This window comes from Culex quinquefasciatus, chromosome 2, assembly GCF_015732765.1.
Source record: "Culex quinquefasciatus strain JHB chromosome 2, VPISU_Cqui_1.0_pri_paternal, whole genome shotgun sequence".
Classification (NCBI taxonomy): domain Eukaryota; kingdom Metazoa; phylum Arthropoda; class Insecta; order Diptera; family Culicidae; genus Culex; species Culex quinquefasciatus.
The window spans coordinates 100,665,042-100,683,668 of record NC_051862.1 but is presented as its reverse complement, the minus strand read 5'-3'; the positions used below and the strand labels follow the sequence as shown (position 1 = coordinate 100,683,668).

The window sequence follows — 18,627 nt, the reverse complement described above, 5'->3', positions numbered from 1 at the left end:
CAGCGCAGATGTTGCACTCGGTGCCGGCGGTTTACAGCACCGGTGAGCAGGGTTGTTAAAATATCAAAATATCATCTCTCAGCAACTACAATTATCCCGCCTGATTATTCATGCCTCAAATACAACTGCTCTTCTCTCCTTATTGAAACTCTCAGAACCGAACATAGCTGAACACGTTTTTGTGTTTACAAACTCGCGATTGACATTTTCCTTTTACCTCTTATTCCCGCTTGCACGATCATCCAACCCTCACATCGTTTAACCATAAAAGCCGGCACAAAACCAATTTCTGCAAGCCTAGTTTTAAGGGACGTCATGCGTGGTCGGCTTCTAATAGCTATCTCGCGTTCTTTCATTGCAGTTTTCGGAGAGATTGAGAGACTCAGTGGTGAGAGCGTACAGTCGAGGAAAAGGGGAGGAGTGATAGAGAGAGAATGACATCGCTGGGAATCACGAGATACAAGAGGGGATCTCACAAGCTATAGTGACGGCCGCTATACTCTCAGATGTTTTTGGTGTAGAGATAATCAATTGATAGCTTTTCTATCACTCATTTGCAACACTGCCGGTGAGTATTGAGAATGTGTGCAGTGGCTAGCCAACTTCACTTATTTTCCATCTCTTTTAGCAACTTCCCGCCCACAAACACTCACGTCGTGACGGCGCAGCTTCAGCCGAATGAATCTGGACAGTGAGCCAAAAAAAATCTGTGTCATTCTCGAAGTAGGATTACGTGCTCAAAATCGAACTCCGTTCCGAGGGCCTCATCAACTCCATGTTCCGGATGCGCTTCCAGGATCGGGAACTCCCCGAATCAATGGCCAACTCCTCCAAGCCAAGACTGTCCTGATTGAGGCCGGAAACGTGACCATCGTGTTACACTGCTGTCGCGCGTCGAAACCTCCATCCGGAACCGTCCTGCCTGTGGTATTCGGAAGTGGCGTACCGATTCTATGACAATTTCCGGAATTCCATTTCCCGGAATGGACATTATCCGGAATGGACGTTTTCCGGAATGGACGTTATCCGGAATGGACGTTATCCGGAATGGACATTATCCGGAATGGACGTTATCCGGAATGAAATTTCCCGGAATGGACGTTTCCCGGAATGGACATTTCCCAGAAAAATTAGTTTTTTTTTTTAATATTACCTGATGTTACAATGAACTGGTTTGAGCTAGTCACATTTAAGGAACTCGATATTTTGACAACAATATGAATGATAAAAACATGAATGATAAATAAGAAAGTGGAATGTTCGGACACGAACAATAGAAGCAAGCGATGACTATTGAACCAATAATTTATTACCCACCACGAGATGTAACAATGTAGATCGACAGTTATTAGACAAACACTAGATGTTTTCAACATTCTTTCAATGACTTTTGTGACTAAATTTTACCGAATTTTATTATATATAAGGCAGAATGTTTATTTTCAAAGAAGGGAAAACCTCAAGAAAATAAAAAGCTTTACAGAAAATCAATGCATAATACGTACTTTCTTGAGATTTTTCCTTCTTTAAAAATAAGCATTCTGCTTTATAATAAAATTTGGTAGAAGATACTAACAAAAGTCAACTGATTAACACAAGAAGGGAAATTCAAAATGCATCTGAAAGGGCTAAAAAAATGTAACAAAATGCAGGGTAGAGCATCCCGATTGATTACATCTAAAGGGAGTTATTGGCATTTTAGTGAAAAAATAGCATAATTTTCAAACTCAAATAAAAAAGTGTTCCATCCAGATATCAACTCGGTTCGACCTGCAGCTTGTAGGGGACATCTGGGACTACCATCTGAGACTGAGAACGCTTTGAGTAAGGCAGTTTAACATATTAAATAGACACTTTTACTTTTAGTGATTTTTTTAGCTGTAAATTTTTTCCCGGGGGACCCCTTAGATCCCATTTTCTGGTGATAATTTTATCATATTCGTGTTCCTGAGACAATTTCACAATAGAAACATGCATAAAAATGTTTATTTTGATCCATTTTAACCCTTTAAAAAACAAAAGTTGAATTTTGAAGTTTGATGGAATTTTGTCTAAGTTCTAGCCTTTTGAAGATTTTCGACGTTTTTGAACCTTTAAACTTTGTGTCCCGATTTGCCCCACTTCCCGTTGACCTAGAGTGCTCATATTTTGGCCAGATGCTAATTTTATATGTACAAACAACCCCTGAAATTTTCAGGCAGATTGGCGACGTCCCATACAAAGGGGTATGCCCTGTTCGTGGACTCGCTCTTAAACGACCGCAAAGGATTTAAAATGGATTTTTAATTCAATTTTGAAAAAAAAAGTACTTCACGGCCCTGCTTGACAGAAAAGGTTCTACCTGACTGGTTCGTTCCAAGGGGACCATAGTTGATCCATCGAAAAAGTGTTGTTTTGTCAATTTTTTTTTGCGTTAAAAAAAAGTGATTAGAAATGGTTTTCAATCGTGTTGTTTACCGTTGTACATAAAAATTTACATAGGGTTTTAGTACCCAATTCTCATCCAACAATAGAGTTATCTACGTGCGCATGTATTAAGTGTACGTACACGAAAAAGATTGAGGTTAAATTTTGTACCAGCCAGCAAAACAAATGGTCTGCTAGTTTGTGTGAGATCGGGCTTAGATAGCCAAACCGAAGTGCGCATCTCTTCTGTTGCGCGAAAAAATCTGTTGCGCCGTACAAAAACTGAGTGGTTTGTCATAAGCGTGTACATCAGCCTGCAGCGCAACAGGCTTTGACAGGTTGCGCTCGTATTTTGATTTTTGTCTGCCTTCACAATTCGCGATTAAAAGCTCCATAATTCCGACAGATGGCACAAAGCATCGAAGAATGACGATTCAAATTTTCGCTGTTCGGTTACATAGGAATGCAAACTTAAAATTTAATTTACAGCTCCTAGAACAACTTTTGAGAAAAAATTCAAGTAGTACGAGTGTAAACTTTTTGCCCTCTGAAAAATAAACGCAATAAAAAAAAATTGAAAAAAAAATATTTTGAAAAAATAATATTGTTTAAAATGATAGAGCATCAAAAGTTAACAAAGTATCAGCTCGAATTTTTGCTCAAAAGTTGTTTTGAGAGCTGGAATTTAACAAAACAGAATTCGCATACATAACCTCAAAGGGCGGACATTTAAATCGACATTCTTCGCTCTGTTCTGCTACTCAACACCAGGTGTCGCATGTCGTTTGGCTCTTAAACGGCAATAGCGATACACATTTTTTTAAGTTAATCATAGATTAACATTAAAGACTGAGTAGCCTTTATATTTTTCTAATAATGTCAATCCAATATGTTTTTCTTAAGAAATTGTAATACCTTGCGACCCATAATGTACCTCTGAAATTAAAAAAAATGGTATTCGAGGTTTAGCCTAAACATATTCGAAGCTTTAGGTCAAATTCTCACTGGGTGGTATCATTTTGTTTCTGAAAAATTAATTGCACCAATATATTTGTCGGAGTTTCATCATTTTGTATGAAAGGCTCTATTTCACCACTGATGATATTATTTGAATCGGGTTTTTTCATTTTAACGCAAAAAAATATTGGCAAGTCAACATTTTTTCGATGGATCAGCTATGGTTCTCTTGGAAAGAGCTGTCAAGTAGGACCTTTTCTGTCAAGAAGGACCGCGAGGTTAATTTTTCAAAATTTATTTAAAAATCCATTTTTAACTCTTTGTGGTCGTACAAAGGGTCATTGTACTCTGAAAAATAAGCTTTATCGCTGTAAATAATAATACACTCAAACCCCGATGGTTTGACACCAACTGTTGTCAAACGAACGGGGTCACGTTTTAGTTTGACACCCCTTTAACACGGAGTTCACACACACTAACAAACGTTTGTTTTGATAGTGTGCGTGAGCGCCGTGTAAAAAGTGACAGTTCATCACTTTTTAGTTTGACTTTGACCAACCAACGGGGACAAACTAAAAAAGTGTCAAACGAAAAAGTGACCAACCACCGGGGGTTGAGTGTATCAGCAATCTAAGCTTCATTTAGGACCCAATTAAGCATAAATTTGTGGTATTATTGTACACAACGATAAAGCTTATTTTTTCTGAGTACAATGACCCTTTGTACGACCGTAAAGGATTTTTTTTTCACAAACTTATTTTTATTATGTCCTGTTAGGTGTTGAGACCAAGTTAGGACCGGGAATCTGGATTAAATTATTAAACATCAAACAAAATAACTTTGGACAACGCCGAGTTCACTGCGAGGTTCTTGGCGACTTCCTTGAAGAAAGGTTCTAACGGCTCGAGAAGCAATCTGGTTGGTTCACTCAAAACCGTCAGAACCATTTCCAAAATTTTGGAAAACGGTATAGAGAATTTGCAGCAAAGCTAAAAGACACATGACGCCACCTATGAACAAATAGCGCAAACCTATGATTTTTTGAAAAAATGTGTTTTTTCCTTCATAATCAACATTTTTATAAAACTTATGCCGGATTCGGATGAGAAAAATTATTTCCAACAATTTGATGTATAACTTTCCAATATTTGTTTGATTTTTCTATGAGAAAACTGTAAACTTAGAAAAAGATAGTAATTTGGACTATTTGGCAAGAAAGTCTGTCTAAAATCATTAAAAATTGTTGAATATACGTTAACACATCTGTTATCAACTATATAACTGTTTATTTCCTTGATATATACAGGGAAACTATTTTTTTCGTGTTCCAAAACATGTTTTTTAAAGAAAAAGGTCACAAATTTTTGCGCGCCCAAAAGTTGATGTTCATTATTTCAAAGCAAAAAAATTTTCTCGTCTTTTGCAACCAGTTTCATTAAGATTGATGCAGGGAATCATGAGAAATAAGCGATTTTGTTCTTCAATCTAGCAGAATGGAATACGATTTTTGGCAAGTAACCTCATTTTGGCGCTATCTACATTTGAAACACAGTCGCGCTGCAAAACCTCAATTGGCATTCATAAGCTAAACGACATGCGACATCTAGTGTTGAGTAGCAGAACAGAGCGAAGAATGTCGATTGAAATTTCCGCCCTTTGAGGTTATGTATGCGAATTCTGTTTTGTTAAATTCCAGCGTTCAAAACAACTTTTGAGCAAAAATTCGAGCTTATACTTTGTTAACTTTTGATGCTCTATCTTTTTAAACAATATATTTTTTTCAAATTTTTTTATTGCGTTAATTTATAGAGGGCAAAAAGTTTACAGTCGTACTACTTGAATTTTTTTCTCAAAAGTTTTTCTAAGAGCTGTAAATTCAATTTTAAGTTTGCATTCATATAAATCGGAAAAGTGAAAATTTGAATCGTCATTCTTCGATGCTTTGCGCCATCTGCCGGAATTATGGAGCTTTTAATCGCGAATTCGGTGGTCTTTAGACTGCCCATTCTGCTTTTTGGTGATTTTTTAGAGATTTTTGGAAAGAAACGAATATCTGATAACTTTTTAAGAAAACTATTGTAATTATGCTTTTTTATGACTCTAATAGTTTTCAAAAGAGCTTTTTGGTAAATTTGAGGAAAAAAGCATACAAAATTAACTCAGCCCCTATGATTTACACATCATTTGATTCGTCTATGCGATTGCCACAATTTACAATAACTTTCATCGATGTTAAAAAATTTAAGGAAATAAAAATCAAAAACTACCAAAAATTTTAATTTTCCATACACGCTGTCATTCTGAACATCGTCACGTAGTGCTTCTACTCGCCACCAGGATGCGTGTACGTTTCTGCCGAATCACTCAATTTTGCATAAGACGTTTGAAGACGTATGAAATGTCATTTTTACTTAACTCCTGACTAGGTTTTAACAAAGGTTTTATCAAGGCTTTGAGGATGTTGTTAGGATTCAGTTGTAAAGCCTTGAACTCCTATGTAGGTTTTATAAATAGTCCGTAACAACCTTTGGCGGAGGTCCTTTTTGGTTTTGAGTGGGGTTTATCAAGGTTCTGGCTGGTTCTGGGGAGTTTGTTAAGACTAAGTGGTTTTAATATTGGTTTTGACTGATAGGTTTTATATCGTTTGTGACAGCTTTGATATAGCCTAAAATGTTATTTGGGTCATCAGGTAAAAATAAGTAACTGTACCAATTTTGAGCCAAATCCGTTAAGGTTTAAGAGCCGCTATAACGTCATGATTCGAATTCCCGGGCGCTTCTAAACCCGGATATTGTCCATTTCTTTCAAAGGTACACGCCGCGCGGTATATCAGAATGTGCCGTAGACATTGTTGCCAGCGATTTTCTGCACTTTTGGTGCAATTAAAAACATACATATTTGCCAACAATGCAAGGCGACTCGAAGAAGAAGATCAACAAAAACAAAACGTGTAGTATGGGATTTGACAGCGCGCATTTGCCGAAAGTGCGGCGCGTTGTTCCGAGGCTGGTTTGCCGCGTGTCTTTCTCGGGAACACGCGCAATACCTCATCTTGTTTTATCAATTATTTGGATATAAGTTCGCACTATGAATGTCAACTGTGTTATTTGATGAATTCTAACATCAACTTTCAATTAAAGTTTGTTTGCACGCTGTGGTTAATGCCAAAACAATTATATAAAATAAAATTAGAAACATTTCGCTGAAATATTTCATGAATCGGACATTCACCTAGAAGGCAAAACCTAAATTTATGGTTTTTATTTCCTTAAATTCTAGCTATTTTTTATATAAAATATCGATTGTTTTGATGTTTGAGCTTATTTGAGACCTAAAGAATGCCATTCACTAACATTTCAGTCCAAATTTGTGCGATTCATTAACAAAAACGAGTGTCCGGATTTCGAATCAGCCTTTTCAGTGTCCGGGATTCGAAGCACAACAAGTCATTTTTGTTTTAAAATACTGATGAAAATTGTTAGAAAATGCATTGAAAATTTAATTACCCATACATTTCTGCGGATTTTTCCATACAAACTTCAACAATCAAAAGCGACCCTTCTACCTTACCCGATTTGACTCAAAATTGGCACGGTTACTTATTTTTAACCTAAAGAATCTAGCAAGGGATTTTCTAAAATTTCATTTTTTTGTCACCCTAGGGAGCATCCATAATCAATGTCACTCATGTTCCTCTAGATACCTTTGAGACACACCTTTCACCCACCTGAATTGGTTAAAACTACGATTTGTTAGAACCACTATTTCATCATTGTTTCCCGTGTCTCTACTTCCGTTATAATTAATTTGATGATTTTATAACTCAAAAACCGATAACCCTTTTCATGCTATAGTCCTGATTCACCTCAGCTGACTGATTTGCGATCCACTTGGCTAACATCTCAGGTTTGCAATTCTCGAAAAAAAATCAGTGAAAAAAGTAAATTTTACTGAATTTTGAAGGTATTGGTGTTTGAACCCTCGTTGCTGGGCCACATGATAGGGGCTACTCGGGGAAATTATTAACTTGCTACCGACGACGCTACCACGTGACACCATGAAATATGCCCGGTGCAAACATAAAGCATAAACAAATAAATACGACCTGTGGGGGTGGGTGATGCACCTAAATTTGGTTTCTATGGAAATTAGTTTTTCATTTGAAGTTGTTTGAATGGTATAATTTCTTCTGCAAATCCGAGTCAACATTTTTTCCTTAATAAAGAATCTATCAAAAATTAAACACGATGGAAGATGAAGATTTTGTTGAGACCGGTCCATCTTTACCGCACCTGTTTGGGGTTGTATCACATGTCGTGTTGGAAGATAAATCAACCAATTTAATTGAGCAATTGGCTAAAAGAAAACGCAACTTGAAACCGTAATAATCAAATTTCCAGTGCAATGTTATCAATTATTTAAAACCATTTTCAATAATTTATTCAAGCATCAATGAATCGTACTCCGATGATAAGGAAAGCATCCGTAAACGATTAGCAGAAAGTGATCAAGTAATTTCGGAGCTGCTCCACGATGGCCGGGAGCTTATACAGGACATTCGCGTTGCAAACGATAAAAGAGAGGTGGAAAGACGTATTAAAGAAGCCGAAATAAGGGAAGGTTGGTTGAATGTTTCTTTCAGTTTGTATGAAATTATGATTTTTTTTTTATTTTCCCAGAATTATTGGATAAGCTGCAAACGGAGTCGGTGGAGGCCATCGCAAAATTTGAATCAATTTCCGAAAAATGGGCTGAGCTGAAGGAGCTGAAGGATCCAATGAGCATCAACGATGAATTGGAGCTGCAAAAAGAGCGAATCAAGGGTTTGATGAAGCAAAAAGACATAATAATTGTTGAATGTCGCGATGAGTTGAAATTGGCCGACGCACGATACACAAAAGATTTGCATAAGCAAGGTGGGTTCAATTGGAAACAACAAAAAGTGTAGTTTTTTGTTCTACAAAACTGGAGAAAACCCAGCTTTTCTACGAAAACTTAACACTTAGTTTTTCTTCAATTTTAGCGGCTGACATCCATTCTTTGGTGGAGCGCGTGGACAGTCAGATAGAAATTATGAAACGAACATTTAAAGAGCATCTGGACTTGTTAGAAAACACAAGTAAGTAATTACACCAATATAGTGAATTTTGTTAAAATACCCCGTTTTGTTCCAGTTGAAGAAGAAAGACACACTTTACGATCAGTTGCTTCAAAAAAGTGGGATGATCTCTATACAAGACGCGCGGTGAACGAGCGAATCAAAATGAAGCAAGAGAAAGAAAGGGTATACTTATTTGAAATTTCTTACTGTTTTCACTAAATCATATGAAAACGTTTACAGTCCGAATTTTTTCGCTACGAAATTGATCGTATTGAACAAGAGCACATTGAAATTACACGTGCAACGAGGATAAGACTCGAGCAAGACAACCAAGCGTTGGAAATTGAGCTTCAAAAAGTTAAAACGAACACTACTCTCAACTCAGAAAAGCTTGACTATAACTTTCAAGTGTTGAAAAAACGAGAAGACGAAAACTTAATGGTACGAAATGCGCAAAAACGACGATTGACCAAGTTGAATGAAACTATTTTTTTGTTGAGGAGGAAAATGAAAGATGTTCAAATGAGTTGTCTTATTGAAACGGAAAAACTTTCATCAGACATTTTGAAGCTACGTGCCAATATATCGCATATGACTACCAAAGTAAATACATTCGCAGAAGTGAACGACAGAAAGGTAATATTTGTTTTTAAATTAAAAAAAAAAAAAACTTTTTCTGTTCGAATTTTGAAGCGAAGCTAGCAAAATCTTAACTTAGATATCCAGGATTTGGGCTAAATGGGAAATATGCCTATAACTCTATGAAAAATCATTCAAACTTCAAAAAACTATATCGTTTTGGAATCGGCTATCGGCTATTTTTTAAAAATCAGCTATCCATTGAATCTTTTCACAAAATACGTATTTTTCCCGTGTTTATACTAAATTATTCTAAAATAGTAGTTTATGCAACAAATGACGGTTTCCACGCGAAATCGACCATAAAAATACGATTTTGAACCGGACCATTTCCGATCTTAATAAAACTTGCTGGATCGTTTGTCCTACTCAAATCAACAACTCCTGTGTACTCCAGTTTAGTAATTCACAATGGCATTTGAATTTTAGGAATTCTTTTAGTTTTAAATTATTGGTAATTAGTTCTTCCAGGATGCTTTCTTCGGACTGGCTGCGCTTGTGTTCGATTAGATTAGATTAGATTAGATTGGTAATTACATTTAAATTGAAAAAATCATATCTCTCGAAGCAGATGTTCTAAAAATCGATCGAAAGTGTGTTTTAACGAAAATCGTGCGCTCTTTTCAATGAAAATATTTCCAAAAGCCGAAACTTTCATTTTCGATCAAAAAACAGCCAATTCTTTCATAGACACCAAGTTGGAGCGAAAGCGTTTTCGAGTGGTTTGTAAATAAAAACCTTTTTTAGTTTTTTTTATTTTTTTTTAAATTTTTTTCCAAAAAACTTAATTACATGTTTTATGGCTAATTTTTTAACAGATCCCATTTATGACAATTGTGCCGACAAATCTATGAAACAAAATAAAATAGTCTTAATCAAAATTTCACTAGCAATCCAAAAACATCAACATTCTCATTAAAATTGTTTGGTCCTATGTCTTTCGGTTATGTCTCTGACATACCATCTTGAACTTTTTTTTTCAAAAATATTGCAAAAAGATTTTTTTGCAATTCCGTCGTGAAAATACTTACTTTTCCTGTCATTCTTGAACGACGAAATAGCCTACTTTTCTGTACCAAAAATAACAGAATCGAATAACAACACTTTTCAAAATAAATGCTGAAAAGTTCTACTTTTCAGCACACAAATGGGTTCGAAAAGTAACACTTTTCAACATTTTTTTGATTTAAACGATTTATTGACAAAATACATGAACATTTGACATAAAATTTAACTCAGTGTGTGTTTTTTAGAATTGCAAAAAATGTTGTATGGAACTCGTTGCTAAACTTGATTTTTTCAGCACTCTTCGTATTTATCCAACTCGGTGAACCTCGTTGGATAAATGTACGACTCGTGCTGAAAAATCTTTTGCAACTTGTTGCATAATAGTAGTTTATGCAACAAGTTGCAAAAAGAGGATTTTTTCAGCACGAGTCGTACATTTATCCAACGAGGTTCACCGAGTTGGATAAATACGAAGAGTGCTGAAAAAATCAAGTTTTGCAACGAGTTCCATACAACATTTTTTGCAATTCCAAAAAACACACACTGAGTGAAATTTTAAGTCAAATTTTCATGTATTTGTCAATAAATCATTTAAATCAAAAAAATGTTGAAAATTGTTACTTTTTGGAACAAGTGCTGAAAAGTTCCACTTTTCAGCACCCATTTGAGTGCTGAAAAGTAGAACTTTTCAGCATTTATTTTGAAAAGTGATGCTATTCGATTCTGTTATTTTTGGTACAGAAAAGTAGGCTATTTCGTCGTTCAAGAATGACAGGAAAAGTAAGTAGTTTCACGACGGAATTGCAAAAACTACTATTTCGGCACGATTCGTAGAACTTTTCAGCACTGGTATTGAAATGTGTTATTTTTTTCTACAATATGGGTATCAAATTATCAGAAATTTGTCAAAAATTTTGAAACGAATAAAAATTTGTTTTATAAGCATAAAAAATGTCACAAAATCCAGTATTTTCAAAAATGTGCTAAAAAATTAGTTTTCTACAAGATGGGTATCAAATAACCGGGAACCTTTCATGCATATCGAATAAAATATTTTTCTAATTCACAAAACTACGTATATCTGACGAAACTTCGATTTTTTTTTTTGCAATATGGGTATCAAATGATCGGGAACTTTTCATACATCTCGATAGAGGTATTAATTTTTTTTAAATACTAAAATTTCACAAAACAACGTATTTTTGAAAAAAAGGTATTGCAAAATGGGTATTAAACGTTTGAGAAAAATCAAACATTTCGAGAGTAATCATATTTTTGTTGAAGATACTCAATTTTTTCAGAAACTACACGCAACCGAGCTCGGGGGAAAATCGCGAGGAATCCCTCCCGAATCGTGCAAGAAATGTCACCATGCACGGACAGGCGAGAAATACCGCACGATGCTTGAGAGGGAATTCCCCAAGAAATATTTCACGCCGTAAAACTTGATCTGCACACACACATCCACACCTTTTATTTGTATTGGTGATTTTCTCCTTTCGTGTATGTGTTAGTGTACAAAGCTTGTTTATGTGTATTAGTGACATGCGCTGAAAAAATTCTTCCAAAAATAAAAATGGCCCAATTTCAGAAACAAAAACATCATTTATTCACATTATCACAATATTATTCTTTTCACTCGTAATTCACTTAACACACGTAATTTAATTTGACCTGCTGCCACCGCGGCTTCCGCGACCGGGACCGGGACCGGAAAACTTGAGCAGCCATCTCCAGCCGGATCTCATCTAACCAGCGTACGGTATAGAGCAAAATGCACGTCTTGGCCATCCTGCGCCAAACTTTGGTCAGGCTCCTGATTCTTAATTCGTGGTCATCCTGCAGTCGCGACAAGGGCGATGGAGCTGAAATGAAACAGAAGAAAAATTAGTCAACTTTTCTGAAAAATAGCACAAACCATAACACCACAATCTTAATGCAATCTTCATCTTGCTAACTTACCCAAACAACTCCAACTGCCTCGGTCCAGGTTGATAAAACGCCGGATTTACGGTTCGATTTGGTTCCGGCCGGTCCGGCCAGACACGAAAAAAAACACAGCCGTTCAAATAGCAGGCTCGCGCGAACTGTCAGTCTGTCACTTTCATTCCACCGGGCAAGGTTAATCAACCACAGCAGGTATGGCCAATTTTTTCCAAAAGAAGATTTCAAATTTAAAGTTATTTAAAATTAAATTTTCTATTTAAATGCTTTCCTTTGCTGCAGATTGGTTTTGATAAAATTAATTTTAATATTTAATTTGTTCGAATCGAGAACACCACGAAAAACATGTTCGTTCTTTTCAGAATAAACTTTCTACAATTTTTGTGGCAAAAATCTATCATTCCTCTTATTCACCAAATGTTTGGCAATGAGCCAAAAGAAAATTACTGTTCTCTCTGATTAAGGAAATTATTGCAATTGTATTAAATTCTTCAATTAAAAGTAATTAAAATGTTACTGTTGGGAAGACGTCGTTAAACAAAAAAAAATAAGCCGGAGGGTGAAAAATATTGGTGTCAAAGAGTCAAAATGTCAAATTGTCAAATTGTGAAATTGTCAAATTGTCAAATTGTCAAATTGTCAAATTGTCAAATTGTCAAATTGTCAAATTGTCAAATTGTCAAATTGTCAAATTGTCAAAATGTCAAAATGTCAAAATGTTAAAATGTCAAAATGTTAAAATGTCAAAATGTCAAATGTCAAAATGTTAACTGTCAAATTGTATTGGTGTCAAAGAGTCAAAATGTCAAAATGTCAAAATGTCAAAATGTCAAAATGTCAAAATGTTAAAATGTCAAAATGTCAAAATGTCAAAATGTCAAAATGTTAATTGTCAAATTGTCAAATTGTCAAAATGTCAAAATGTCAAAATGTCAAAATGTTAAAATGTCAAAATGTTAAAATGTCAAATGTCAAAATGTCAAAATGTTAACTGTCAAATTGTATTGGTGTCAAAGAGTCAAAATGTCAAAATGTCAAAATGTCAAAATGTCAAAATGTCAAAATGTCAAAATGTTAAAATGTCAAAATGTCAAAATGTCAAAATGTTAATTGTCAAATTGTCAAATTGTCAAATTGTCAAATTGTCAAATTGTCAAATTGTCAAATTGTCAAATTGTCAAATTGTCAAATTGTCAAATTGTCAAATTGTCAAATTGTCAAATTGTCAAATTGTCAAATTGTCAAATTGTCAAATTGTCAAATTGTCAAATTGTCAAATTGTCAAATTGTCAAATTGTCAAAATGTCAAAATGTCAAAATGTCAAAATGTCTAAATGTCTAAATGTCTAAATGTCTAAATGTCTAAATGTCAAAATGTCAAAATGTCAAAATGTCAAAATGTCAAAATGTCAAAATGTCAAAATGTCAAAATGTCAAAATGTCAAAATGTCAAAATGTCAAAATGTCAAAATGTCAAAATGTCAAAATGTCAAAATGTCAAAATGTCAAATGTCAAAATGTCAAAATGTCAAAATGTCAAATTGTCAAATTGTCAAATTGTCAAATTGTCAAATTGTCAAATTGTCAAATTGTCAAATTGTCAAATTGTCAAATTGTCAAATTGTCAAATTGTCAAATTGTCAAATTGTCAAATTGTCAAAATGTCAAAATGTCAAAATGTCAAAATGTCAAAATGTCAAAATGTCAAAATGTCAAAATGTCAAAATGTCAAAATGTCAAAATGTCAAAATGTCAAAATGTCAAATGTCAAAATGTCAAAATGTCAAAATGTCAAATGTCAAATTGTCAAATTGTCAAATTGTCAAATTGTCAAATTGTCAAATTGTCAAATTGTCAAATTGTCAAATTGTCAAATTGTCAAATTGTCAAATTGTCAAATTGTCAAATTGTCAAAATAAAATGTCAAAATGTCAAAATGTCAAAATGTCAAAATGTCAAAATGTCAAAATGTCAAAAAAAATGTCAAAATGTCAAAATGTCAAAATGTCAAAATGTCAAAATGTCAAAATGTCAAAATGTCAAAATGTCAAAATGTCAAAATGTCAAAATGTCAAAATGTCAAATGTCAAAATGTCAATTGTCAAAATGACAAAATGACAAAGTGTCAAAATGTCAAATGTCAAATGACAAATGACAAAGTGTCAAATGTCAAAGTGTCAAAATGTCAAAGTGTCAAAATGTCAAAATGTCAAAATGTCAAAACGTCAAAATGTCAAAATGTCAAAATGTCAAAATGTCAAATGTCAAAGTGTCAAAATGTCAAAATGTCAAAATGTCAAAATGTCAAAATGTCAAATTGTGAAATTGTCAAATTGTCAAATTGTCAAATTGTCAAAATGTCAAAATGTCAAAATGTCAAATGTCAAATTGTGAAATTGTGAAATTGTCAAATTGTCAAATTGTCAAATTGTCAAATTGTCAAATTGTCAAATTGTCAAATTGTCAAATTGTCAAATTGTCAAATTGACAAATTGTCAAATTGTCAAATTGTCAAATTGTCAAATTGTCAAATTGTCAAATTGTCAAATTGTCAAATTGTCAAATTGTCAAATTGTCAAATTGTCAAATTGTCAAATTGTCAAATTGTCAAATTGTCAAATTGTCAAATTGTCAAATTGTCAAATTGTCAAATTGTCAAATTGTCAAATTGTCAAATTGTCAAATTGTCAAATTGTCAAATTGTCAAATTGTCAAATTGTCAAATTGTCAAATTGTCAAATTGTCAAATTGTCAAATTGTCAAATTGTCAAATTGTCAAATTGTCAAATTGTCAAATTGTCAAATTGTCAAATTGTCAAATTGTCAAATTGTCAAATTGTCAAATTGTCAAATTGTCAATTGTCAAATTGTCAAATTTACAAATTTTAAATTTGACAGCAATCATTTATAAATTAAAAAAATTAAACAATAAATCAATCAGAAGTAAATTCTTCAATGTTTCCATTTGTTTGAGTCATGTCAGCCTTGCACCACACTGCTAGTGAATTTGTGCTGATCGGTGATACAAATTAAGCACGAATACTGTGCACAGCACTGACGTGAGATACAACTGCCCTTCGAGTGTTTACGTTCTTGGTCAATGAATTTGAAACATTTCGACATTTTCCTGTGATGGTATGCGTGAATTTTCGAGACCGTTCAATTCGGGAGGGATTTCCGCGCGATTTCAGCTCTGTCCCACTCAACTCAAATTGGGAGGGCCAACCTCACGGATTTCTCGTTTGCGTGTAAGATTTTCCCAAAACAAAAAAAAATGTTCCGCTATATTGAAAACAAATGGTCATATCAGGAGTTTTTGCCTTCCTCACGTTACTGAGGAAAGGCTATAAAATCACTCGAAAAATGAACTTCTCAATAAGACCTCCTAGACCCACCTTCATGTATACCTATCGACTCAGAATCAAATTCTGAGCAAATGTCTGTCTGTGGTGAGATGTTGATCAAAAAATTGTCACTCGATTATCTCGACATTGGCTGAACCGATTTTGTCCGTTTTGGCGTCATTCGATCCGTCTTGGGGTCCCATAAGTCGCTATTAAAAATTATGCAGTTTAGTTAAGTACTTCAAAAGTTATGCTCAAAAAACGATTTTAACAAAAGTCCGGAAGATTGTAAAAAAGGTGGTTTTTGTAAGAAAACCCGTCGTCATGCTATACATTTTCAGAAAGGTATTTAAAAGATCTTTCCAACGCGTCCAAGACATTGAAGATCTGACAAATCTATCAAAAATTATAAGCACTTAAGTGTTATTTACGCACTTTTTGCATTTTGGATAGCACTTTTTAAATGTGAGGAAGGCGCCAACCATCTAAGGGTGGATTAAGTAACGTTTTTTTTAAAGTTGCAATAAATCAAATTTTCAGTTTTTGCTTTTTGAGTGTTTGTTTAATACCCTTGACTCAAGGCGGTATCAAAAACACCCAAAAAGCAAAAAAAAAAAAATTGGTTTATTAGACCATTAAAAAAAAACTCCAGCTATTTTCATATTGACTCATAAACAGATATAATAAACAGTTTATATCGAAATTTATGAAAAATTCTCGATCATTGAATTCCCATATTCCAAAAACGAAATTTTAAGAAACATTGCATTTGAGAAATATAGGAACAAATACGTGAAATTTTTTATGTAATTTTAATTTCAATGGATAGCTGACATCATCCCGACATCAATCCCATATACTCGGTAATGCATCCCCCATATACGGTGCTGAAATCAATTCATTAGCTATGGTACATAATGTACCCTCCCTGAAAAGGCTCATGAATTGATCTCAGTGGAAATGTTCTATAAATTTCTCTAAATTTCTTTCTCTTTCTCGAGCAGAATGGTGAAATTTTAAAACAAATACTAATTCTAGAGTTATTTTCCAAATGGTCCTATGCACCATTAGTTTCCTATTCTGATAGGAACTTTTGAAAACGTAATAGAAAATTTAATTAAATTGTATCAAGGCGTTATCAGTATGGTGATCTAGGGTGGTCAATTTACTTCCTTTTTTTCAATTTCGGTCATTTGTGCATCTTAGCCATTTTTGCGATTTTTCGGTGTCACACTGGTGTGCACTGTTTTCATCAGGGGTGCCCAAAATACAAATTAGAAGTTCACATGACCCGCAAATGTAGAAAACTGTTCACAAAAAAAATCACGTTATTTCGAACTATAAGGCTTTAAAAAAAATCTTCTATCATTTGTGACATTTGTGATTGAAAGTTACACTAAATCCAAGATGAGTTACGCTTTGCAACAAAATTTCCTTTTCAGTTGTTGTTGTTGTTAGTTGCTTTATTTCCGGCAGCTTTAACCTTTCGGTCATTCGCTGCCCCCCTTTTCAGTTGGTTTCGGTTAGAACTGCATCAGAACGGTTAACAGTTCAAATTCACAAAACATAATAATTGAAAGTATCAAATAACATTAACATTCTAATTGCCAACTAACATTAAATGGTAATAATTTCCAGTACCAATGCGTTTGGCAGATGAATAAAGACGAATGCTTGAATGTCCTTAAAAGCGCCCTGGAGATCGACCAAATTCTTGTTGAACAACATTTGGGATTAAAATGGCAAGCCCCAGTTATTCCGGATGAGTATATTCAAAAACTGTCTGAAAAACGAGAATTATTAAGAACTGATACATCATCAGGACAATCTCCAAGTAGTTTCGATCAATTGATGTTGTTTAAACCGTTTTATTTTATGATTCGATTTTTTTTTCAGATAGCTTATCAATTGTATCTTTCGACGACAGCAACGAGTGTAACCAAATTATAAATACTTTACAAGTAGTTCTGAAGCAAGCAGGCTTTCTGATCGATAAGACTGCCATAAAATTGATCGAGAAATATGCAGAAGAAGAAAAGAATATTGTCTGTTTGGTGAGATCATTTCATTTTCATATAGGAAATGTAATGTTGATTAAATTTTGTTCGTACAGGATAATGTGTTCAATGCATTAGGCATTTCAAACTGGGATGACTTACGCAAACTTAAGGACAGATTTGAGGAGATTATGAAGTGCAGACAATTTGGTTTGAATGATACGAGCTCCAAAACAGATGACTCAATCATGCCAAAGAGTGACTACAGTATTGAGCAGTTAAAGGTTTGTGTCGTAAATAATATTTATCATGATTAAATAACGCTTAATTTTTTGTAGATTTTAGAAGAACGCGATGCAAGTGAATCGGAAATAAGCTCTATTTTGGTTCCTTCTGAAAAACTACGCACCTTAAAAAACTTTTCACAACAGCTAGCCAGTTCAGAAACTATGTAAGTTATCAAAAATATGATCTAATACATTTTGATTGTACGATACTGTTTTTTGTAGCGCTCCCCAATGCAAATATGGTGGATTATCGAGAACGCTCATGACTAGAGAAGTGAAAGATTATTGGTCCAACATAAAACATCTCTTTTCACAAGATAGAGTAAAAGTATGGGATACAATGGAAAATAACCTGACTCATTACTTGAAGGTACGTGCTTTTAAAATTAAAGTATTCAATTAAAGTGATAACAAACTTAAGTGCAGAAAAACAAGCTTTTTTCATAATACCTTTATTATTATAGGTTTTAAAAGAGCGAAAGAATCTAGACGAGGAGTGTGATTTTCTAAGGAAGCAGAATATGGAACTAAATCATTTGATGCAAAAACTACAAAATTCAAAAATGAATGGTGTTCAATAAAAATCCAGGCGTCATATGCATTTTTTGATTGGTTCACAAACTTGAATTAAACTATTTTCTACGTAAATTCACTTGTTATTTACTATCGAGCCCAAACAGGCTACATTCGCAAATTTATTCTATAATACATATAGGGGAAGGTGGGGCAAGATGACCATATGGGACAAGAGGAACAATCGCTCGTAACGTATACGTATTAGGGTGTTTCATCCAAACAAAAAAGTTCTCAGAATCAGGCAAACCGAGGTTCCCCTTGTAGAGGATACCCATAGGGACTCTCATGCCAAATATCAGCCCATTTGGTTGAGAATTGGCCTGTCCCCAGCGGTTTACATGTAAATTACTATGTTTTATGTTTACAGG

General features: G+C 34.2%; 1 protein-coding gene across 1 annotated transcript; it reads left to right on the top strand.

The window, feature by feature from the left end:
* Window positions 1–7,382: 7,382 nt before the first annotated feature.
* LOC119768029 (dynein regulatory complex protein 1 homolog) lies at window positions 7,383–18,331 on the top strand. The gene is made up of 12 exons (XM_038258316.1): window positions 7,383–7,744; window positions 7,811–7,983; window positions 8,043–8,279; window positions 8,387–8,482; window positions 8,538–8,647; window positions 8,705–9,100; window positions 17,038–17,233; window positions 17,296–17,453; window positions 17,513–17,680; window positions 17,735–17,847; window positions 17,906–18,053; window positions 18,148–18,331. The coding sequence occupies exons 1-12, from the start codon at window positions 7,611–7,613 to the stop codon at window positions 18,262–18,264; spliced, it is 2,046 nt and encodes a 681-aa protein (XP_038114244.1). The 5' UTR covers window positions 7,383–7,610; the 3' UTR covers window positions 18,265–18,331.
* Window positions 18,332–18,627: the final 296 nt, after the last annotated feature.

What these genes read in the sequence shown, in the direction of transcription:
- LOC119768029 (XM_038258316.1), top strand. Translation starts at nt 7,611, where the DNA reads ATGGAAGATGAAGATTTTGTTGAGACCGGTCCATCTTTACCGCACCTG. An exon ending in AGAAAACGCAACTTGAAACC is followed by an intron (nt 7,745 to 7,810) that starts GTAATAATCAAA and finishes AATTTATTCAAG; the next exon opens with CATCAATGAATCGTACTCCG. An exon ending in ACAGTATTGAGCAGTTAAAG is followed by an intron (nt 17,681 to 17,734) that starts GTTTGTGTCGTA and finishes AATTTTTTGTAG; the next exon opens with ATTTTAGAAGAACGCGATGC.